Source organism: Rhinatrema bivittatum, chromosome 8 (genome assembly GCF_901001135.1).
Source record: "Rhinatrema bivittatum chromosome 8, aRhiBiv1.1, whole genome shotgun sequence".
Lineage (NCBI taxonomy): Eukaryota > Metazoa > Chordata > Amphibia > Gymnophiona > Rhinatrematidae > Rhinatrema > Rhinatrema bivittatum.
This window is the reverse complement of record NC_042622.1, coordinates 180,524,850-180,549,630: the sequence shown is the minus strand read 5'-3', so window position 1 is coordinate 180,549,630 and position 24,781 is coordinate 180,524,850. Positions and strand designations below refer to the sequence as shown.

Below are 24,781 nucleotides of genomic sequence, written 5' to 3'. Positions count from 1 at the left end.
TTGGTATTTGGAAGCCCTCACAATAGGATGTCCTAGGCTGTAATTTAGGTAGCCTGTGCCTAAATCTGGCACTAGATAGTACCCAGGACAAGATGATTAGCTCCAGAATAACAGATGGGCATATCCAGAGCACAAATGGATCCCTCGTGTCCTTCCTACCCTCCACCAATCTCCAATCCTGACATCTTCTACCTGAAATGAAGCATCCTCTGTGAAGACTGTAAATATGTGCACCATGAGGCAGACTGGATGGGCGATTATAGGTAGTAAATACCAATTTGCCTGTTTTCCCATCATTGTGTAGTGATCTGCGTCAGCAGTGCTATTGCCATGCTGTATCTGGCCCAGTAGCACTTGTTAGAGCAGAATCTATTGCTGTAAGCTTTCCTGTTCCCTATTGCACGTTTTATGTTGCAGCTGACGCCGTAAAACTGTTATCTGAAACCGATTCTCTTTCAGCCCCATTTTACATTAGTTTCCAGCGTGGTTATGTGGGGAGCCAGTCTTAGGAGCTTCCAAAGAGCTTGCCCCTCAGTGCACAACCACTGGAAATTGAAAATCCATTTAAAATCAACAAGTGCCAACACCAAGACCTACAGATCCCCAAATCTTCCCAGCCAATGATGGGGTGGCACCTAGCCAGGTCATTACGGTTCCTCTGCATGTGCTGCTTTTGGCATGTATTGTAAACCAAATAGCTTGAGTGGATTAACAAAACCTAAAAGACTAGAACTGCATTTCTTGCATGGTAGAGTAAGTAGTTCCCGTAAAAAAAAAACAAAACCCCCCCCCCCCCCCCCCAAAAAACCCCCCGTTAATATCTCAATGATTTCAACAGAGGCTAAACGTGGAACTGGCTTTTCCTTCTAGGAGAGCGAGCGGTATGCGTACGAATGGCAGCGATGCTTGGAAAGTGCCCTGCAAGTACGTTGGTTTTTTTTCTTTTTGCATTCTTTCAATTTGCATGCATCTATCTGCAGAATTTTAGATTCAGAGAGCTTTCCAAAGTGAAATTCCCATTGAGTTAAATGAACTCATTTTTATGGACGAGGGCACGTTTGCAGATGATAGATGATTGATTATAAAACACATCTGTATCATTTTTGAAATATGCACTTTTTTTTTTTTTTAAAGGAAAACGCTTTAGCTTGTAATGGATACTAGTTATACTTTAAGCATTTTAAATATGAAGCGGCCATGGTGGGATATAGTTTCATGATAAAGTGAGACTTCTCCTATCTGCATTTGGTGACACCGTAATAAACATCCTACTGTTCACCACTCTGTTAAGTAGACTACACTTTATGCCAAAAGTAATTGGTCATGTAGAGCCAGGATAATGTTTACAGTGAAGTCTATCCCTGTATGGAGGATAGTTCTGTACAAGTTCTAAACAAAAGTCCTTAAAAGTTGTTGAAGTCTCAAAGACCCTTCTGATCGCTCTTATTTTTCTCTTCATGCCTTTCACGTCACTTCCTGTAGTTGACAGGTTTCCAATAGCTTCTGTCTAGGACAGCTCCTCTTGCTGATGTACATTTGGTTCTTTTGTAGGTCATTAGGAATGCAAATGACACCTGAATGGAATCAGCAGCTCATCTGTTTGCACAGAAGTCATTCAGTCTGCGCAAGGCATGGAATACCTGCTTGGTGCGTTTCTTGTGCTAATGTCATTCCAGCAGTCCCTCTTTGCTTCTCCCCCTTTGGAAGTTTTTATGCAGGCCTTGTGCCTTAAATTCCGGGTCATCTATCCCAGGAGAGGCTGCATGTATGTTTCTTACCAGTTAACTGTAAAATTAGGGGCTGTGTTTAGTTAGAGCCTGTATAAATTCAGATTATCATTAGTAGGTGGCTTCTTTTGGAAATGCACATTTCTGATGATTGACCGGAAGGTGAGTGTATGAGAGTGTTTTTTTTTTCATTCTGTGGCCCTGTGTTGCTCTACAAACATTCATGCATTGATCTCTGAGGCTGATGGACCGGCACAAAGGGATATCCATACTTGATGGATTCCTTTATCCACAAGACACTGTCTCATCTTGCAAGATTCAAGTTTGCTCCTGCACGTATTGTAGATGCTATCCATGTCTTCCGGAGTGACCTAAAGATTTCACCCACTTAAATCTGCCACCAATGAAACCTGGTGATGCTTCATCAAACTCTGTACAGCAGCAGCATAGTACATAAATGCAAAAGTTGTTTACTGCAGATGTGTTTGTCGGGGTGGGAGGGAGGTGAGGAGATTTCCCTCTGCCACTGCCCATCTCCTCTCCACAGTTTTTTGTTTTTTTTCCACTGTGCAGTAATCTGACATCGCTAAGATGTGTGAAAGTGCACCCAGCAACAAAGACAGTACTTAGCTGTGTCCATTCCCCATGCTACTAGTCACAAACAGTATAGAGAGTGGTGTTTAAAAGACCGCACTAAAATTATTGCGTGAAATATTTTAGGCCTTGCTAAGTTCCCTGTACTTCTCTCCACGTTTGGGGCAGGTGTTGTGGAGGTGTACAGAGTGGCCAAGCGGGTGGAACTGGGCATAAAAGCCACGGCGGTGTGCAGTGAGAAGCTCCAGCAGCTACTGAAAGACATTGACAAAATGTGGAACAACCTCATTGGATTCATGTCGCTGGTCGCTGTGACGGTGAGGCTGGCGGTCGTGCTCTCATGTTCCTCTGCACGTGCAGATATCTTTGCACTCATTTCTATTTTTAATGTATTCATTGGTGGCCCTTTGATTGTGGATATCCTGATAAGTTTCATGGCTGAACAGAGCTTACAAGCAAAAACAGACTAACGTGCCTGCATTTCATTATTGGTTGGTTGTTTCAGTGCCCGATTAATGATTTAAGAACATTGCTGTTCAGTGAAGTCAGTGGTCATGTCATGATGTCCAGTGTCCTGCTCCAACCACTAGGGCACACCTTCTCCATCCACATGTCATCAGAAGTTGGTGGCCTGGTTAGTGTACCCAGTACATGGAGGGCATCTTATTACAAAGTCTTATCAGTGCATTGTGTGTTAACTTGGAGCAAGTCCTTTTGTGAATATGTCTGCAATCATGGCTGTTACTAATGTGAAACAAATAGTGGCACCAGAACATGGGACTAACAAAGTTGATCTTTGGTTGCCCTTCAGCCAGACGAAAGTGCTTTGGACTTCTCGTCCTGCCTTCTGCGTCCTGGAATCAAAAACGCTCAGGAACTTGCATGTGGGGTTTGCCTGTTGAACGTGGACTCCAGAAGTAAAGTAAGTAGATAGTTCTTTGTGCCCGCTCATACCTCTTGTGCTTTTCATTTTTCTTTTTTTTCTTTTCTTAGCTCGTCATTTGAATTCCTAGAAGGTAGTAATGGAACAAGCCTTGATAGTACAAGCATTCCTCCTCGTCTGACGAGTCCAATGTAACCTGAATGCTTATGCCCGGTCTGTCATGTTTCTAATGAATTGGGCCAGGAGTTTCACATGGAGATGGCCAGATCTGTGGGACTGGAAGTTTGTCCTGTTAATGCAGAAGCATAGAATCTGATGGCAGATAAGGACCTTAAGACCCATCTAGTCTGTCCAATTTACTTCCTGGTGCAGCTGATCTCTGGCTTTACCCTCTCTTCTTCACAAGCAGGGGTCGTCTGTGCTTATCCCAGGCTTTCCTGAATTTCATTACTGTCCTTGTCCCTTCCACCCACACAAGGAGGTCATTCCATGCATTCACCATCCTTTTCTGTTGAAATGGTGCTGTACGCAGTAGTTTTCGGGATTGTCCACATGAGAGAGGAGGCTCCGTGTACCCCCAGGACTGCATGCAGTGAAATCAGTCTATCCAGGACTAGCGCAGTTACAGCATCCCCTGTAGAAAAAACTGTTTGGCCTTCCTTCCAGGCTTTTAACCTTGCTTCAAGTCAGGAGCTGAATCCCTCAGCTGCTTAAAATGCCCATTATTAATTAAGTGGTAAAAAACACTAAGAAGGTAAAGTGATGAGGAGATGCACCTGGAACATTTAATGACACTTTGCAAGCATAGAATGGGTCCTGCCTCATGAAAGTTAAATGCCCCTTCCCCCCTCCCCTCTGTGCAGGGCCTGAGGGCATCAATTGAGAGGCGATGTAGAAATGTGAGTGAGCAGGAAGTGATCTCCTTACCGTACCTCCTAAGCGTGCAGAGGGACTTCCATTGACCTCTTGGTTTCAAACGTTTTCTTATAGAAAGAAGAGAGAGCTGGCCGGGAGCGTCGTAGAAAAGTACAGTACAGTGTTGATTATTTTTTATAACTATTATTATTGATTTTGTGAATTGCAAGGCCGACTTTGTCTTCAGCTGTTCTAAATTTCACTGCTCCCGACCCCTGTCTGACTTTGTTTCTGTAGCTATAACAGTTTAGACCTGTAATCCCACCTGGGTGCGGCTGCTGCTTCTCTTGCTTGAGTACCTGTGCACTGTAGGATGCACCTCTCCTGATCCATGCTTCTGAGTAGTTTTTCATTAAAACAGGAATAAAAAAAACAAACCACTAGAAGCACACGAAGGCAGCTGGAATGATGGTATCAGTGATTGAAACTTTCCCCAAACACCATCCATAGGAAAAAAAGAGTTCCTGAACATACCCAGATCAGTCCTGACAAGTGGGTTTATGCATCCCTACCAGCTGATGGAGGCAGAGAACAAAAACTTTTGAGGCACTGCTACATAACAGAGAGTGCCACCTGCAGTCCCTCAGTATTTCTCTGTCTCCAGCAGATGGTAGAGGTGCAAACCTGCAGTCCTGACTGAAAGTGAAGACTTGGAGATTTTAAAGTTGGATTCAGCTCCCCAAGGTGCTAGGTTCCTTTGTGGGCCATCCCTCGGGTTGAACTAGGTGACCAGGGGGTTGGATACCCCTAGCTGTAGTGGCCCGATACCCCCAGGGAACTTAATAAAGGACTGGCTCACTCTGGGTGGCCAGAAGTCTCCTCCTGTCTGGCTCTGTGCAGAGTAATATCCCTATTTTTGTTATTGCATTTAAGCTTGTTTAAAAAAAAAAAAAAAACCCCAAAACAAAAGAGAATCAAGTGGAGTGAACCAGGATTATCGGCCTGTGGTGCAGTGCTGGGGCAGTTGACCAGCATGAATTGCTGGGATCGTCAGGAGGGTGAGAACACTTAGGCCCGCATGTGAGTTTGCCTCTTTCCCCCAGTGGGGGAAGGTTTGGTGGATGCTGCACTGCTTGAGCAGCTCTTAGGCCGCTACCGTTTTTCTTCCCATGCGCCGTCAGTGCCAGGTGTGTGTCGCCGCTGCTTGTGCGGCGTTTAGGTCACTGCTGATTTCCCGCACACCGTCAGGGCTGGTTAGGACACATGTTTTCGCGCAACTCGGCAGGGTGATGATGGCATGGCAGATAAGCCATGCATGGAATCTTGTAAAGCCTATGGGCTTTGGTCAGCCTGCGTGAATGATCAATCCCTCTGCCCAGGTTGTGCTAAGGGAGGGGAGGGCTCTTCCGGTAAACCTTCAAAGGCCAGGAAGGCCTCTCGATCCCCAGATATCACAGCTGGCTCCAAGGGAGGGGTCTCCTTTGCTGCTTCTCCCATGGGGGATCGCAGTCAGGGGGCCTCGGCTACCGGGATTCTTGTGACTCTCCTCCCCCCAACTCCCCTGCGGTGCAGGAGCCTGAGGAAGTGCAAGAAGAGGGAGTGGATCCAGAGTCCAGTCTCTTTGCTCAAGGGATTGGGGGCCCGTGGGGTTTTTCCCCCACGTTTGTCCTGCTAATGCATGAGGCTTTCCTGGCTAGGGAAAGCTCAGGACAGAGGAGATCCAGAGAGAGAAGGTCGGGTCCACCCAAAAGACTAAGACTGGCTTTGGTGAGTGATTCTGAGCGGTCAATCCATGCCACAAGTAATCAACACCCTCTGCTCTCTGGGTTGGGTCATCAATGTGGCAAAGAGTCACCTGGTTCCATCTCAGTCACTGAAATATCTAGGAGCCTATTTCAATACTCAGAAGGGCAGAGAGTGTAACTGACAGCGGACAGATTGTCAAAGTTGCAGGCGCAGGTGACAAGGCTGTTGCGTCTACCAGTGCCAAGGGTCTGGGATTACTTACAGGTGCTGGGATCCATGGCCTCTACATTGGATCTGGTTCCATGGGCCTTTGCTAACAAGTGTCCGCTGCAGAGGGTGCTGTTGTCCAGATGGAATCAGATATCAGAGCAGTTTTATCTAGCCTTGCATCTTCTAGCAGAGTGCAGGTCCAGTCTTTCGTGGTGGCTGTCAAGGAGCAACCTAGATAGGGGAGTGGACCAGGAGGCTCCGGATTGGATGGTAGTGACCACAGATGCCAGCCTCAAGGGCTGGGGAACAGTATGCCTGGGTCGTCCTGCCCAGGAGTTCTAGGCAGTGGCAGAGGCAGCCTGGTCCATCAATTGTCTGGAGACAAGGGTGGTGCACAGAGCCCTGGAAGAGTTTCTGCCTCTGGTCCAGGGTTGAATAGTCCAGGTGTTTTTGGACAATGCGACAACAGTGGCATACATCAGCTATCGGGGAGGAATGAAGTCTCGCTGTGGCTCAGGAAACTCAGCTATTGTTTGCGTGAGCAGAGTTTCACCTCGAGGGAATTGCGGCTTCCCACGTAGCGGGTGCAGGCAACATGCAGGCGGATTTCCTAAGCAAGCAACAGCTGGATCCCAGGGAGTGGGAGCTGTCCCCAGAAGCCTGGAATCACATTTGTACTAGATGGAGTGTTCCACAGCTGGACCTCATGGCAATGTGGGGCCAATGCAAAGTCGACAAGATTCTTCAGTCACAGAATGGAGGTCGGTTCGGTAGGACTGGATTGCCCCAGTGTGCCCATGGCCGAGGGTGATCCTTTCCTCTGTAGCCACTCATAGATCGAGTGTTACGGCACATAGAGACATATCCAGGGACAGTAGTGTTGGTGCCGGAATGGCTGCAGCATCCATGGTTCGCGTATCTGGCGGTGGACAATCCTTTTCGGCTGACTCACTTGCCGGGATTATTGTGGCAGGGGCCCATATTTTCGGATCGGGAGGGATCGCTTTTGTATCACGGCTTGGCTTTTGAGAGGCGGCGCTTGCCTATGAAGGAATATTCAGAACCAGTAATTACTACCCTTTTACAGGTGAGAAGGCCTGCTACTTCCATGGTACACATCAGAGTATGGAAGGTTTTTGAGACCTGGTGTCTACAACAATGCCTGGATCCTCTGTCTGTGTCCATTCTGCATATTTTGTTCTTTCTACAGCGGGGCTTATCCAAGAGCTTGGCCTATAGTTCACTCTTCCATGTCCAGGTTTCTGCCTTGGGTTGTCTCGGGGGCAAGGTGTGAGGTAGGCCTTTGGCCTACCATTCTGATGTCATCCAGTTCCTTGAGGGGTGAAGCATGTGCTCAGATTGGAACCACAGTTGAGTCTTCAGGTTCTCTGTGAGGCACCCTTTGAGCCTTTAGGACAAGCTTCTTTGAAGGATCTTACATTGAAGGCAGTTTTTCTGGACGCGATTTGCTCAGCCAGATGGATTTTGGCCCTTCAGGCTCTTTCTTGTCGTGGTCCTTTTTTGTGTATTACTAGCAACAGAGTGCCCTTGCATACGGTGCCTTCATTTTTGCCGAAAGTGGTTTCTGCCTTCCATGTGTAATTGCCAGGTTTTCCGGAATGGTCTAGAGATTCGGCGGAGGGTAGAGATTGCCATCTTTTGGATGTGCATTGTACTCTGTTGGGCTATTTTGAAGGTCACTAATTCCTTCCGGCTCTCGGACCATCTTTTTATGTTCAGTAGAGCTAAGAAGGGAGAGAGAGCTTCCAAAGCTACTTTGGCTTGTCTGTTGAAAGAGGCTATTTGTTCGGCCTACATTTGTAAGAACTGAGCCATTCTGACAGGTCTCAAAGCGCATTCAACTAGAGCTCAGACAGCCTCTTGGACGGAGTGTCAGTTGGTGTCTCCCCAAGAGATCTGTAGTGCCGCAGAGTGGTCCTCGCTTCATACTTTCACCAAGCACTACCGATTGGATGTTTGGTCGCAATAGGATTCGACCTTCGGTGAAAGTGTGTTGAGAGCAGGTCTTTCGGGTTCCCGCCCGGTATAGGGTTGCTTTGGCACATCCCACTTGTCTGGACTGATCTGGGTTTGTTCAGGAAAGGAAAATTGGTTCTTACTGCTAATTTTCATTCCTGCAATACCACCGATCACACCAGAGAACCGCCTCTGAATTGCTGCCGAAAGACTGGTTTTCCTGATATATTTCACTGTATATTAAAGATTTTCTTACCAATTATTCTGTTCAATTTTTGTTGGATCAAGTGGTTGTCTGGTTGTTTGGGTACTGGAGTTATGTTGGTCTTCAGTTCAAGGGTATCTGACCCTGGGGGTTTTTGGTTCACTCTGTTGTAGGAGAATGCTTTCTAATCTTGGCTTGGGTACAGGTCAATACTGAGGGACTGCAGGTGGCACTCTCGGTTTATGTACCAGTGCCTCAAAGGTTTTGTTCTCTGTTTCCATCTGCTGGTAGGGATGCATAAACCCACTTGTCTGGACTGATCTGTGGTATTACAGGAAAGAAAATTAGCAGGTAAGAACCAAATTTTCTTTTAGGGGCAGAAAGAGGGGGCAAGTCCCAGCTTTGTAAATTCCATTGGCACAGTTCATCAACAAATCACTGTCTAGAATGAGAAATATATTCTGTGTTCCCATGTTGAACAGATTGGAGAGATTCTCTTTTTGGTGGTGGGGCTGCGTTATTGGAAAATATTTAGAAATTTGGTGGTAGTTTTGAAAAGACAGTGGGTGGCCCTCTCTTCTTGTCTAGAATCTGTAAAGCATGACCACTGCAGAAAGGAGGGTGCTGCTGGGGTGAGGAGGGGGCCCCCTAAGACCCGCCACTCTTTATTCTTCTGCTTGAAGTTGTATGAGGAGGAATAAAGAGGAGCTGAACTGCATGTATCCTAGCAGGACACGAATATACTAATACATATCATCTCCACGGTAACATGATAAAATGCCAGCCACACCATTCCTTGCACTTAAAGTTCACTGATTGTCACTTCCCATGTGTTGGGAATGATTGCAAAATGGAACGGGCCCAGTAAAAGCTCCCAGGCGTTTCACTTTGGCAAGCTTAACTAGCCACGCCTACACAGGTTAAGAACCCCTTTGCCATATCTGTGCAGGTAAGCAAGTCAAACGTACCAATTGCAGCTCAGTGCAAGTGATTGGTGAGATCTAAAGATTCTCTTTTCAGAATAATCCTCCCTTTCACAGCATTTTGTGACTTATTTAGAGGGTTCGATGACAGAGGGGTTTTGGGGCACTGAGTTTTATTTTGATAATGTGTGTGTGTGTGTGTGTGTGTATATGTGTGTGTGTATATATATATATATATATATTATATTGCATTTTTTATAGTTTTTTATATTGTATTTCTTTTGCATTTGTTAATTGCAACATTTGCAATATTATTGCTTGATTGTGCTTACACGGTGCTGAGGTGTGTAATAAGAATGCTATTCTTATGAGAAGATCGGTGTGGCCTTCCAGCAAAAAAATTGTCTTAAGTGTCTGAAGGTCTACAGCTGAAGTGCAGTCTTGAAATGATGTTGCACAGCTGTCAGCGTCTGCTGTGGGCTCAGGGTGCAGAGCGGGGCCTGCTCTGCCGTTTCCTGCATTCTTTATCTTTTTGAAACAGGAGTAGTTCTACGAGATGATCCCATATTTATACCGCTTGGTCCAAGCTGCTACAGTAGCATAGTTTCTTTCCCAAAGAACTCTCAGTATTAGTACTTAATATTCAGTTACACTTGGGTGTACTGAAGCATAGATGTAAAGTACTATTTTTTTTCTTTTAAACTTATTCACTCTGTCTCCCCAAAGTCACCTTGGGGGATTGGTAGAAGATTCCATCCCTTCACTTTCTGATGAAATTGTAAATCCGCTTTTTCTGTTGCCACAGGAGCACAATAGCTCATCCCGGCACTGCTGAGAATCCCTAAATCCAGACTCTGTTGACAGCCAGGGAGCCGGAAGTTTAGCCTCCTTCCTGGGTTTCGTCTTTACTCTTATTTCTTAAAGCGGTGCCACTTTCCTAGTGTGTAGCCAGATGGACTCAGGACCAATGGGTTTATGCTCCCTTGTTAGCAGATGGAGCCAGTCAGGTTTCAAAGCTGATGTCTCCCTAGATACACCCCTGCAGTGACCTCAGCCCCTCAGTATTTCTCAGTTTCCAACAGATGCGGACATGCTTTCCCTATGGGGATCGCTGTACCTTTTGGAAGAAGAAAATTCTACTTTTAAATTGGAGAAAATATTGAGCTCCACTTGGTCCAGTAGCTGATTCCCAGCATGGACTTTGCTACTGAAGTAGCTGAAAGGCAGCGGGTGAAGGCCAAAGCCCCCCCCCCCCCCCCCCCCCCCCCGCAGCTGGAGTCCATCTCTGAACTCAGCTGGTAAGCGCTTAGCCCAGCAGCATGTTAAATAATTGATAGTTGAAACAAAATCCTTAAGATCCCCCTGTAACGGTCTGATTACAGTTTAAGTATTGTTTTTAAAAGCTGTTTTTATTTGACCACGATGAATACAAAGGCAGTCAGAGTGTCTCCTGTAGGTATCGCACAGAGAGATGCGAAGCAGGGTTATAACAGCTGGTGTGGATTCTGGGAAAAGATTTATTTTTAAGAAGTGGTGTGGATAAATTTCTACTAAAAACATGGATTAGGAATCGGACCTAAGTTACAGACAAGCAGGTATTTTGAACAGCCGCTTGTGAAACTTCACCATGTCTAAAGTGAACCAGGGAACATAAGAAATTGCCATACTGTGTCAGACCAAAGGTCCATCAAGCTCAGCATCCTGTTTCCAACAGAGACCAATCCACGTTACAAGTACCTGCCAAATAACCAAACACCAAGAAGATCCCATGCTATTGATACCAGTAATAGCAGCAACTATTCCCTAATTCAACTTGATTAATAGTAGTTAATGGACTTCTCCACCAAGAACTTATTCAAACCTTTTTTAAACCCAGCTACACTAACTGCACTAATCACATCCTCTGGCAACAAATTCCAGAGCTTAATTGTGCGCTGAGTGAAAAAGAATTTTCTCAGATTACTTTCAAATGTGCTACTTGCTAACTCCATGGAGTGCCCCCCAGTCCGTCTGTTATCCAAGAGTAAATAACATTCACATTTACCCATTCTAGACCTCTCATGATTTTAAACACCTCTATCATATCCCCCCTCAGTCATCTCTTCTCCAGGCTGAATAGCCCTAACCTCTTTGGCCTTTCCTCATAGGGGAGCTGTTCCATCCCCTTTATCATTTTGGTCTCCCTTCTCTGTACCTTCTCCATTGCAACTATATCTTTTTTAAGGTGCAGGTCTCACCATGGAGCGATATAGAGGCATTATGATATTTTCTGTTTTATCCACCTTTCCCTTCCTAATAATTCCTAACATTCTGTTTGCTTTTTTGACTGCCACAGCACACTGAGCAAACAAATTCAATGTATTATCCACTATGATGCCTAAATCTTTCCTGGGTGATAGTTCCTAATATGCAACCTAAGATCGTGTAACTACAGCATGGATTATTTTTCCCTATATGCACCACCTTGCACTTGTCCACATTAAATTTCAACTGCCATTTGGATGCCCAATCTTCCAGTCTCACAAGGTGGTCCTGAAATTTATCACAATCCGCTTGTGATTTTACTGCTCTGAATAATTTTGTATCATCTTCAGATTTGATTATCTCATTCATTGTATTCCTTTCCAGATCATTTATAAATATTTTAACAAGCACAGGTCCAAATACAGAACCTTGAGGCACTCCACTGTTTACCCTTTTCCACTGAGAAAATTGACCATTTAATCCTACTTTCTGTTTCCTGTCTTTTAATCAGTTTGTAATCCACGAAAGGACACCACCTCCTATCCCATGACTTTTTAGTTTCCTTAAAAGCCTCTCATGGGGGACTTTGTCAAACGCCTTCTGAAAATCCAAATATACCTCATCTACTGCTCATCTTTATCCACAGGTTTATTAACCCCTTCAAAAAAAATGAAGCAGATATGTGAGGCAAGACTTGCCTTGGGTAAATCCATGCTGACTGTGTTCCATTAAACCCTGTCTTTCTATATGCTCTGTGATTTTGATCTTTAGAATAATGTCCACTATTTTTCCCAGCATTGAAGTCAGGCTCACTGATCTATAATTTCCTGGATTACCCCTGGAACCCTTCTTAAATATTGGGGTTACATTGGCCACCCTCCAGTCTTCAGGTACAATGGATGATTTTAATGATAGATTACAAATTTTAACTAATAATTCTGAAATGTCATTTTTGAGTTCCTTCAGTACCCTAGGATGCATACCATCCAGTCCAGGTGTTTTGCTACTCTTTAATTTGTCAATCTGGCCTACTGTATCTTCCAGGTTCATAGTAATTTGGTTCAGTTCATCTCACTCATCACCCTTGAAAACCATCTCTGGAACTGGTAGTTTCCCAGCATCATCATTAGTAAACACAGAAGCAAAGAATTAATTTAGTCTTTCTGCAATGGCCTTATCTTACCTAAGAGCCCCTTTAACCCCTCGGTCATCTAACTGTCCAGCTGAATCCCTCACAGGTTTCTTGCTTCGGATATATTTTTAAAAGTTTTTATTATGAGTTTTTGCCTCTACGGTCAACTTCATTTCAAATTCTCTCTTAGCCTGCCTTATCAATGTTTTATACTTAACTCAATGCTTATGCTTTTCCTGTTTTCTTCAGATGGATCCGTCTTCCAGTTTTTGAAGGATTTTTTTTTTGGGGCTAAAATAGCCTCTTTCACTTCATCTTTTAACCATGCCGATAATCATTTTGCCTTCCTCCCACCTCTCTTAATGCATGGACATCTGGACTGCGCTTCTAAGATTGTATTTTAAACAATGTCCATGCTTGTTGTACATTTTTAACCTTTGTAGATGCACCTTTCAGTTTTTTTCTATTTCCCTCATTATATCAAAGGTTCCCTTTTGAAAATTTACTGTTAGAGCTGTAGATTTACATATTGCTCCCCCTTCCAGTCATTAGTTCAAATTTGATCATGTTATGATAACTGTTTCCAAGTGGCCCCACCACTGTTATCTCTCTCACCAAATCTTGAGTTCTACTAAGAATTAAATCTAAAATAGCTCCCTCTCTTGTTGGTTCCTGAACCAATTGCTCCAAGAAGCAATCGTTTATTCCATGCAGAAATTTTATGTCTCTAGCATGTCCCGATGTTACATTTACCAGTCAATATTGGGGTAATTGAAATCTCAATGCCGCAGTAAGGGTAAGTATACAATCAATTTCAAAAACATCTATTAAAATACATTCATTAAAAAATGTATTAGCTTAAACAACTTATATATTGAATTAAATCAATTGTTAACAATATGCTTAGTCAAGTACAAAACAATGTACATATCTACTGTTTATATATCAAAAACATATAAGGCATACAAACAAAATATTACCAAGCATCATACACACATACCAGATACATACAATATAAAATCCAAGCAAAAATAGCACGGCAACAATCACCTAAATTCTTTCTAATACAAAAAGAAACAGCTAGTACTTGGTTTACTCTGCTACAAGTATATGGAGATCTTCCTGAAGGAATGACTAGTTCTTCAGTTCATCGCATAGGTCTTCTTATGAGGAATCAAACAAATGTATAAATCCTTCCTAAGGGAATAGCTTAGATCTTCAGTTCATCACATAGATCTTCGGTATGGCGAATCGTCCCTAAATTTGCATGCTAGAGTATGATCCTTTATTGAGGAAAATATCCCATCCTGGGCCCAGGTTTCACCTCCAAAACGAGGCTGCTTCAGAGGAACTAGAATATGAAAAGTGAACAATCAAAAACATTTTTACATAAATGGAATTAATAACTATTATATTTTAATATATTCTTACCCCAGAGGTAACAGTTACCAACTAACAAAATTCTTGCACCAAAAAAAACCAAGGAATGTCTAAGACAACATCAATCGAGAAAAGCTGCTTTGATTGCAGTCTTTCAGCGTTGCTCTCAGTCGGCACCAATCCTTATTATATACCTCGGCAATACTGAAACCATCTATGAAAAATTTAAAAAAAAAAGAAAGGGTTAAAATCCAATCCAATCTTTCAGACACTGCCAAACGGAACAAAAAAATTTTCCGAGTAGTAAAAACTACCTTTAACAAGCAAACATAAATATTGCCGCATGAGACAAAAAAACCAATGCAATATGTAAGTAACTCAAAGGACTGGAACCGCTGCTTGGTAGAGTAGGAAATTCTTCAGAAAAATGCGTCCATCACCGAAAACCGCCAACAACTGGTCACCGTTATTAACCTCAAAAAGAGAGAGATACATATAAAACTACTTTAAAAAATCTTTACTCATAAGTAACAGCCATAGATGTTAAATATCATAACAGGAATATTTTCTATATAAAGCCACGATAGCCCAATTTAAATGTTATTTATATAGAGCTGCATAGTAGCCCGATTTTAAATAATCTATCTGAAGCAGGAAAAACCTCATATAACCACACTCAAAACTCGCAGCTTTGCAGTCCATGCCAAACTGACTCAACCAAAGCTACTGCAAACAAATGTGTGCCACATTTCCTTCCCTTTTTAAACCAACCTAATGCTAAGAAATAGCCAATCAGGAAGAGCTAACAGATATGAAAATCAGCCAATCACAACTTGCCAAAACAAAGACAAAAACAAAGCATTCAACCACTGCTGCTTCTACACTTCAACACAAACTTGATACCATAGGTAGTTATTGCTATCATCACTAGTTCACAAAACTAAGCACCCATAACAATAAAATAACCAATCAAAGAAACTTTTTATAAAAATAACACAAATACAATATATAAAACTAGAAAAATGGCCAGTGATACTCAAATATTACCACAAGCTGTCTACCTATTTAACACCGAATAATAAAAATAAAATATATTGGAAAAACCAACAGAAGACAAAAAATTCAAAAGAAAACCAAAATTATCTCTTCTAAATAAAGGGTGTACACCACCTTTACCCACAGATGTCAAAAATTAAAAAATTATAAATTATATGAAGATGCCCCACTCTATCTTTTGGTTGAGACCATTAGGAATCACTGAATTTCAACAAAAAATCCATTTTTGCTCAACCTTAATCAGAAATTTGGATGAATCTCCACTACAAGTGTGTGAATGGACCTGCTCTATGGCAAAAAAACACAAATCATTAAGTTCATGCTTTAGCTCCAGCCAATGTGATACTTAAAGGTTCTTCGGTATGTGCATGTTTTAAATTACTCCGATGCTCAATAATCCTTGTTTTTAAAGAATGAGAGGTCTCACCTACATACAGCAATCCACAAGGACAAATGATGATGTAAATAAGATGTTTAGATTGACAAGTGGTAAGCATCCGTAATAGAAATTCTTGCAGTGTTCTGGGATGTTTAAAGATCTCCAATGAAAGGGACAGTGTACATACAGTACAATTAACACAGGGGTAATGTCCCCCATGAGCTTCACCTCCCATATTCCTAGGGTCAGATAAAAATGAGGAAACCAATTCATCTCTCAAGTTCTTCCTCCGCTTGTAAGCAAATAAAGGGAAGTCTTTAAAAATATCAAAATCACTAAGGATTGGCCAATAAGTTTTAATAATCTTCACAACCTTATGTACACTGGAAGTGTGTGGTAAAACACACTCAATCCTGTTGGTAGGAGAAGGAGATCTTCATGTAATAACCATTCATGATCACAAAAATGTGCCCTCTTGTATGCTTTCTTGATCACCTTACAAGGATATCCCTTCTCTATAAACGGGATACGCATAATTTCTGCCTGCTCTTTAAATTCCTCCAGTGTTGAACAAACATGGCAAAGACGAAAGAACTGGCTTACAGGTATGGCTTCCTTCATGGCTTGTATGTGTCAGCTTTTGAGGCACGGTTTATATATCCTAATCCTTTTTGGAATTGTGTTAAGTTTTATAGCTTTGTTACATAGATGATGTTTTTTTGATTTGGAGTGGGGATGAGATCTGTTTAAAATATTTTTTGAGTTTTTCAATTCTTGTGACCCTAATTTGCATTTTGTATATACTGCTAGTCCTCATCGGATAGCCTTTTTGGATATGTAGGTTTTACATGCCAGCTCTGGTTTCGAAACAACTTTGCATAGAAAGAAAACTGATTACAATTCCTTACTGCGATTTGATAGCTGCCATCCTCATCAAATGAAGGAAGCCATACCTATAAGCCAATTCTTTTGTCTTCACTGTATTTGTTCAACACTGGAGGAATTTAAAGGGCAGGCAGAAGTTATGCGTTCTATGTTTATAGAGAAGGGATATCCATATAAGGTGATCAAGAAAATTTACAAGGGCACGTTTTTGTGATCATGAATGGTAGTTACGCATAAGATCTCCTTCTAACAGGATTGTGTATGTGCTTTACCACATACTCCCAGTGTACATAAGGTTGTGAAGATTATTAAAACTCATTGGCCAATCCTTAGGGATTTTGATATTTTTAAAGAATCCCCTTTATTTGCTTACAAGTGAGGGAAGAACTTGAAAGATGAATTGGTTTCCTCTTTTTTTTATTTGACCCTAGGAATATGGCGGTTGACGCTCTCGGAGGACATCACCCCTGTGGTAATTGTAGTGTATGTACACTGTTCCTTTCCTTGGAGATCTTTAAACATCCAAGGATACTGCAAGAAATTTGATTACGGACACTTACCACTTGTCAATCTAAACATCTTATTTACATCATCATTTGTCCTTCCACTCCCCCTCGCAGTCCCCTTTCAGGTAACCTCCTTATTAAGGAGACTTTCATTGTAAATTGTTTTGGTTATTACCTTCTTGTTCTCCTATCCTTCCTACTGCCTTTCTGTTCTTCCCCCGCCCAGTTACATTCCCCTGTTGCAATGTATTTTCCAATCTTTCAGTTACTATGTGAACCGGTATGATGTCCCCACAAATACCGGTATATAAAAGTTTCTAAATAAATAAATAAATAGATTGCTCTATGTAGGTAAGACCTCTTTCTTTAAAAACAAGGATTATTGAGCATTGGAGTAATTTAAAACATATACGTACCAAAGAACCTTTAGATCACATTGGCTGAAGCTAAAGCATGAACCTACTGATTTGCGGTTTTTTGCCATAGAGCAGGACCATTCACATACTCATGGTGGAGATTCATCCAAATTTCTGATTAAGGTTGAGCAAAAATTGATTTTTCGTTTAAACTCTGTGATTCTTTATGGTCTCAACCAAAAGATAGAGTGGGGCATCTTCATATAATTTATAATTATTTTTAATTTTTGACATCTGTGAGTAAGGAGGTGTTCCTCCTCTATTTAGAAGGGTTCATTTTGGTTTTCTTTTGATTTTTTTGTCTTCTGTTTTCTTTTTATTCTTTGATGTTATATAGGTAGAGAGCTTGTGGTAGTACCACTGGTCATTTCTCTAGTTTTATATAGTGTATTTGTTATTTTTATAAAACTTTTCTTTGGTTATTTTATTGTTATGGGTGCTTAGCTTCGCGAATCAGTGATGATAGAAATAGCTATGGTATCAAGTTTGTGTTGAAGTGTAGAAGCAGCAGTGGTTGAATTTTTTTGTTTTGGCAAGCTGTGATTGGCTGATTTTCATATGTTAGCTCTTCCTAATTGGCTATTTCTTAGCTTTAGGTTGGCTTAAAAAGGGAAGGAAACGCGGCACACGTTTGTTTGCAGTAGCTTTGGTTGAGTTGGTTTGACGCAGACTGCAGTGCTGCGAGCTGGAGTGTGGTTATGAGGTTTTTCCTGCTTGAGGTAGGTTATTTAAATCGGGCTATTATGCTATTTAACTTTTATGGTTGTTACTTATGAGTAAAGATTTTTTTTTAAGTAGTTTTTATATATCTCTCTCTTTGAGGTTAACAATGGTGCGGTTTTCGGCAATGGTCGCATTTTTCTGAAGAATTTCCTACTGTAACAGGCAGCGGTTCCAGTCCTTTGAGTTACTTATATATTACATCGTTTTTGGGTTTTTTTTAGTCATGCGGCAATATGAATGCTTCCTTGTTAAAGGTAGTTTTTACTACTCGGAAAATGTTTTCGTTCCGTTGGCAGTGTCTGAAAGATTGTATTGTATTCTAACCCTTTTTTTTGTATTTTTTATAGATAATATATAATAAGGATTGGTGCCAATTGAGAGCAAAGCTGAAAGATTGCATTCAAAGTGGCTTTTTTTGATTGATGTTGTCTTATATATTCCTTGGCTTTTTTTGGTGCAAGAACTTTGTTAGATGGGGAGTAACTGTTACCTGTGGGGTAAGAACATATAGAAATATTAATTATTACAGTTATATAACATTTGTTTTTTGATTATTCATTTTTCATATTCTAGTTCCTCTGAAGCAGCCTCGTTTTGGAGGCGAAACTTGGGCCCTGGAAGGGATATTTTCCTCAAAGGTTCATACTCTAGTATGCAAATTTAGGGACGATTCCCCATACTGAAGATCTATGTGATGAACTGAAGATCTAGCTGGTCCCTTAGGAAGAATTTATACATTTGTATGATTCCTCATATGAAGACCTATGCGATGAACTGAAGAACTAGTCATCCATTCTGGAAGATCTCCATACACTTGTAGCAGAGTAAACCAAGTACTAGCTGTTTCTTTTTGTATTTGTGTTAGAAAGAATTTAGGTAATTGTTTCAGGGCTATTTTTGTTTGGATTTTATATTGTATGTATGTGGATTGTGTGTGAAATGCTTGGTAATATTTTGTTTGTATGTCTTATATGTTTTTATATATAAACAGTAGATATGTACATATTGTACTGGACTGTAAGCATATTGTTCACAGTTGATTTGATTCAATATATAAGTTTAAGCAAATAAAAGCTTTTTATGAATGTATATTAATAGATGTTTTTGAAATTGATTGTATACTTATCCTTACTGCGGCACTGAGAGATCTTTCTAGGGTAGTAGTTTTTTTTTGCCAATATGTTTTTTCCACGGTAATTGAAATCTCCCATTATTACTGCACTGCCAAATTGGTTAGCTTCCCTGGTCTCTCTTAGCATTTCATTACCTGTCTGATCATTTTGGCCAGGTGGACGATAGTATACTCCTATCACTATACTCTTACCCAAGACACATGGGATTTCTACCCATATAGATTCTACTGAGCATTTAGTCTCTTGTATGATCTTTATCCTGTTGGGCTCAATATCCTCCCAGACATAAAGTGCTACACCCCCCACCAAGTTGATCCTCCCTGTCATTGCAGTATAATTTGTATTCTAATATAGCACTGTCCCATTGGTTATCCTCCTTCTACCAGGTCCCTGAGATGCCAATTATGTCTATCTCATCATTCACTGCTCTACACTCTAACTCTCCCATCTTACTACTTAGGCTTCTGGCATTGGCATACAGACATTTCAAAATGTGTTTTTGTTTGTATGAGCAACCTTCTTTTCAGATGATATGGATAATTTGGAATTCTTTAGCTTAGGTGATTATTTACTTAGAGGCACATGGGCTGCTTTTGTATTTATTGGAACCTCTTTGGATGCTCTAACTCTCCTATTTCATTAGTATCCTTCAAAGATACATTCCTTCTAATCATACACTGCTGAGTGACTGTCTGCTTTCCCCCTTTTTGAAAGTTAGCGGCAGCAGCCTTGTTCTATTTTGATTAAGGTGTAGCCCGTCCTTTCGAAAAAGCCTCCCCCTTCCCCAAAAGATTGTCCAGTTCCTTAAAAAATGGAATCCTTCTTCCCTGCACCATTGTCTCATCCACGCATTGAGACTCTGGAGCTCTGCCTGCCTCTGGGGACCTGCATGTGGAACAGGGAGCATTTCAGAGATTGCCACCCTGGAGTTCTGGATTTCAGCTTTCTACCTAAATTTGGCTGCCAAAACCTCCCTCCCACGTTTTCCTATATCATTGGTGCCCACATGTACCACAACAGCCAGCTCCTCCCCAGCACTGTCTATAATCTATCTAGGTGACACTTGAGGTCCGCCACCTTCGCACCAGGCAGGCAAGTTACCAGGCAGTCCTCATGTCCACCAGCCACCCAACTATCTACATTTCTAATAATTGAATCACCAACTATGATGGCCAACCTAACCCTTCCCTCCTGGGCAGTAGCTCTGGAAGACTTGTCCTCAGTGTGAGATGACAACAAATCACCCGGAGAGCAGGTCCTTGCTATAGGATCACTTCCTGCTACACTAGGGTAATGTGCCTCCAACTGGGAGACCTTTCTGATCCAAGGCAGCACTGGGGCTGCCAGATTGGATTTGGGACTTGGCTACTATGTCCCTGAAGGTCACATCAATGTACCTTTTTGTCTGCCTCAGCTCCTCCAGGTCTGCCACTCTAGCCTCCAGAGATTGGACGCGTTCTCTGAGAGCTAGGAGCTCTTTGCACCGGGTGCACACGTATGATCTCTCACCAGCAGGTAAAAAATCATACATGTGATACTCTATGCAAAAGACTGTGAAGCCCCCCTCTTGCTGCTGCCTTCATCTTAATTTTGTTGAGTTCCTAGTTAAGTTTAGGTTGCTAAGGGAGTTGGAATTAGAGTACTTTAAATTTATGGTATATTCACTAATTAATCTGCTAATGACCTACAGGGGGATGATTAAACTCTCAATAAGGGCTGATTTAGAAAAGAGCCTGGTTGGTTTTTTTTTACTGAGAAAGTATTTCTTGCCTAAAAATCCAGGGTTGAGCTAGGGGTGGGTGGGAGAGTAAGACACACTAGAATTAACTCCCTCTGTCTTGCTTATTATCTCAGAAATACACAAACTCTAAAGAATATATCCCACTATTAAATCTCTCTCCAAACTTTTAAGTCCTAAGAATTTCCAAGCCTATACTTACCAATTCTCTTCAACCACCATTAAGTTGATCTTCACTCAAAGGATTGAGAGGTTAGCTGTGTTGTGCTTCCAGTTCTCTTCTACTACAAAGGTCAAAACCTGGATCACTCGCTGAGCCCTCTGGAAGCCTTTTTATAATATTAGGCTATAAGCCAGGGATACCGCAAGGATATTAAAACTGCTGGATCTTAGTCTACATATAGTAATTTATTTTTATTTTAGGATATATCAGCTTTTGATGGGTGGTGTCATCTGTAACCCATGAGACGATGCAGGGCATTGCAGCAGGCTGAGATACAGTTAGGGCTGACAGAAAAGATGTGCTCATGCCATGGCTCCTAAACCTGATCTATTGATCCTATAGCCAGTCGGGGTTTCAGGATAGCCACAGTGAATATGCATGAGAAAGGGAGTTGCATAAATTGGAGGCACAGTATAGGCAAATCTACATCTCATGCATGTTCAGTGGAGACTTCCTAAAAGCCTGGTTGGCTCTGGGGATCACCAGGACAAGTTAGGGAAGCTCTGGTGCAATGCCTGAGCCTTGGATATCTTCGGGTAAGGAGGTTTGTAATTAATATATATGAAGTTCATTTCATTTCATTTTTTTTTTTTTATAGGCATTCAATTCAGAAACTGATAATTTCAAGTTGTCTTATGGTGGGCACCAGTACCATGCGAGCTGCGCCAACTTCTGGATCAACTGTGTGGAGCCCAAGCCGCCAGGCCTCATTCTGCCTGACCTGCTGTAGAGCAATAGAAAGGGGGGGATAGGGGGGGCCCTTGAGTGAGTGTGTGGTGCAGGTTGTGACAGAAGGTGGCCTGCAGGCGAGGCTCCTGGATGCTGAATCTGAAGGCTCCTTTTCAAACGGCCTGGCTATCGCTAAAAGGATCACGCAACACCCCTCTCTCTCTCTCTCCCTGGTGCAACTTTTCAGCGACAAGATTGCTGGAAAGGGAAGTGAAGTATCGGCCCTGTGGTTACCACTTTCTTCTGCCTTAAAATTCCAGGATAGATTCCCAGGCTTTGGACCAGTCGCTACTGGGAAGATTGCTATTGGCCAGTTGAGTAGCCCTGGAAGGAGCTTCCTCTATTCAGCCTCTTATTAAAACAAAGACCACATGCTCTTGAAATGTATTTAATATGACATCTTTGGGTGAACAAAAACATTTCCTGCCGAAGGTTAGTGAATTTAAGACACTTTTTGGTAAAGATTTGGGCACATGCCCTTAGAAAAACAATGTTGAGCAGAAGTCTACGATCCGGCCAGGAATGCAAGCTTCACTTTCCATTATTTATATTTAGCAGCTCTCCTATTGTAACATGGGTTCTGCTTTCAGGGTCAGAAGAAAAATATCCTGTTTGTGTTATTTTTCTTTTCTGTTTGGTCCTTTGCCTGGTAGCTTCCTTTTGGGCCTTGAACTCACTAAGAATCAGCCTCTGGTATCATGAGACCTTCATTCTCAACTACCCCCTGCCCCATTTTTATAGCATCTTCCCAGCCATTACAGCACCGCTTCTTCGGTTAGGGCTATAGACTGTGGCTGCATCAGGAAGATAGCCATAGGGACCTCGGGGCTGGCCACTAGGTGTTGCCATTGAGCAATGGGGGGTGGGGGTGGCACTCCTTCCACCTACCACAGAGGCTGTGAAGGTGGCTTAGTCCTTGAAATGAAATCCAGGCAGGATGCAGCCCCAAAACCTTCTACGTTCCTGGACCCTGTGCAGTTGTCTGCTGAGCCGGTAAGGTAAGACAGCCCTGCTGTCCAGGAGCCTAAAGCTGCTTCCTCCAGGAGTCTCACTGTTGCTAGTGCTGAGGTCCAGCAGGCTGGCAGCTGAGCAAAGGGTATTTTGTTACTTATTCTAAAAGGGACTTACCTACTGCCTGATCCTATTTCAGTATGTGCATTTCACGATTTGGTGATTTTGTTTGCTTTCACAGAGGATTAAAAAGAGAGTTTTTATAATTTTATTTTTTACGTCAAATGCATACTTTTGCAGGTTACAGTTTCCACTTGAGAAGGGTCCAGATCCCTAATGTCAACCTTGTTCGTTAAACACGGGTGTTGGCTGCAGGACATCGGCCACATGCAGACACGGCTAAAAAGGCATTTGCAGATAGTAGTGGCCTCCTTCGTAGCCCACTCGCCCTTTTCCTATGCAGAATTGGCAAGAGCTGGAGGGGAAGATGCTGGAAAAATTCTGGCAGGATGGCTTCCCCTCCCCCCCCCCCCCTCCAAAAAAAACCCCCCAAAAAACCCATTGCTTTTGGTACTGTCTGCAGAAAGGGGCACCTTCGCCTCCCACGTCCCCTTCCTCAGGATGACCTTCACTTCCTCCCACCCTTATGCTTTATGCAGAGTATGCCTGTGTCCTTGGAGACTGTAACTAGGGAAACTGTGCACTCTGCGCAGGGCTTGGCGCCAGGCTGCCTACCCTCGTGTGGCCATGCACCTTGCATTCTGGCACGCGCTGGCTCTCAAGCTGTGCAAAAGGAAGTGCCGTCTTTACAGTGTGCTGTGTACGCGTGTGCGATTGTGATGTATTTATTTTAACTTGATCTTCTGTGTATATCTTGACTACTCTTCAAAGTTAATTTTAGCACACATGCATGGGGCGTTTTAGAAAGGCAGGTCTTGTTTGTGACTTTTTTGGCCCGCTTGCGGTTTTTTGTTTTTTTTAATTGTGTGATGGGAGATTTGTGTGGGGGTTTTGTTTTTTTTTCTTCCTTATAACACGCTGCACTGTACTGTGATGTCTCATAATGACTTTGAATAGGTCGTGGATTGTAAATTTTTTTTTGTACACGAATCCAACTTTGACACTCGTGTTGAGACAGTCAAACCACAGCGCATGAGAAATGCTCTTTCCCACAGCCCATACCTTGCTCACCTCATGTCCTGTCATCTACTTACGAAGTCACTGCTCAATGCACAAGTTTGAATTTTGTAAAATTAATTTCTTAAAATGGTTTAGAATTGCTGCTACTGGACCAGAGATATCACCTTCCCTCCCCTATCAGGGTGATATATTCCTGCTGTCCCGACTCCTCCTCCACCTTCCTTAACAAGTGGAGATGAAGAGGAAAAAATGAGTGGGGGAAAAATGCATTAATTCACTAAAGAGCATCTGTGATGAGTAAAGGATGGAGGGGGGAAAAAAAGGGCCTTGCTGCATGGGACACTTTCACGGTTAGTCACAAGTTGAGATTTTTTTGTTCTGGCATTTTTCTGTTCCCTGTGAAAATCTGCCGATGGTGGGACCCAGGAGAGAATCGCTGCTCTCAAAGCTGTTCCGGGTTCCTTTTCTTGCCGGTCTGAGCCTTTTCTGCTTTAAATGTTACAAAATAAATAGTATGTAAAAGCCGAATGCAGCGTTTCATTTGAAGCGACTGGGGATATATTCTCTTGTATTGCTGTGTCTAAACGCAAATATGTGGTTTGTAAAATCGTGAACAGTATTGTTGTGAATCCTGTTATAGGTGGTATTAAAGCTTGTTTTTTGCTCTGTATTTTAATGTTGATTAGAGGAACAGATTTTATTCTTTGCATTTTAATAAATGATGTACTTGGTAATACAATATTTTATACCAGGCTTTTAATGTATTTTTTTGTTGAGATCAAAGGAGAAATTACTACTTACCTGATGATTTCCTTTTCTTTAATTAAGACAGGGGTTATGTACTTCTACCAGCAGATGGAGCAAAGCTGATGTCACGGTATTATATTACCCTGCCATATTCTCTGCAAAAGCCAACTGTGGACAACTAAATAATACATGATCGTAACTACTAACAGATAACCCTTCAAACACTCAATTAACAGGAAAACATTGAGCTCAGTCAAGGCATGTAGTATCACTAATCTA

General features: G+C 42.2%; 1 protein-coding gene across 1 annotated transcript in view; it reads left to right on the top strand.

Annotated features, from left to right (window-relative positions):
• SYNRG (synergin gamma) overlaps nt 1-24,501 on the top strand; it is a 136,907-nt gene extending 112,406 nt beyond the window's left edge. Inside the window, 7 exon segments of the mRNA XM_029611812.1 lie at nt 871-924; nt 1,552-1,573; nt 1,576-1,647; nt 2,490-2,638; nt 3,133-3,243; nt 4,195-4,230; nt 21,534-24,501. Coding sequence (XP_029467672.1) covers nt 871-924; nt 1,552-1,573; nt 1,576-1,647; nt 2,490-2,638; nt 3,133-3,243; nt 4,195-4,230; nt 21,534-21,665 — 576 coding nt within the window. The 3' untranslated portion in view covers nt 21,666-24,501.
• Nucleotides 24,502-24,781: the final 280 nt, after the last annotated feature.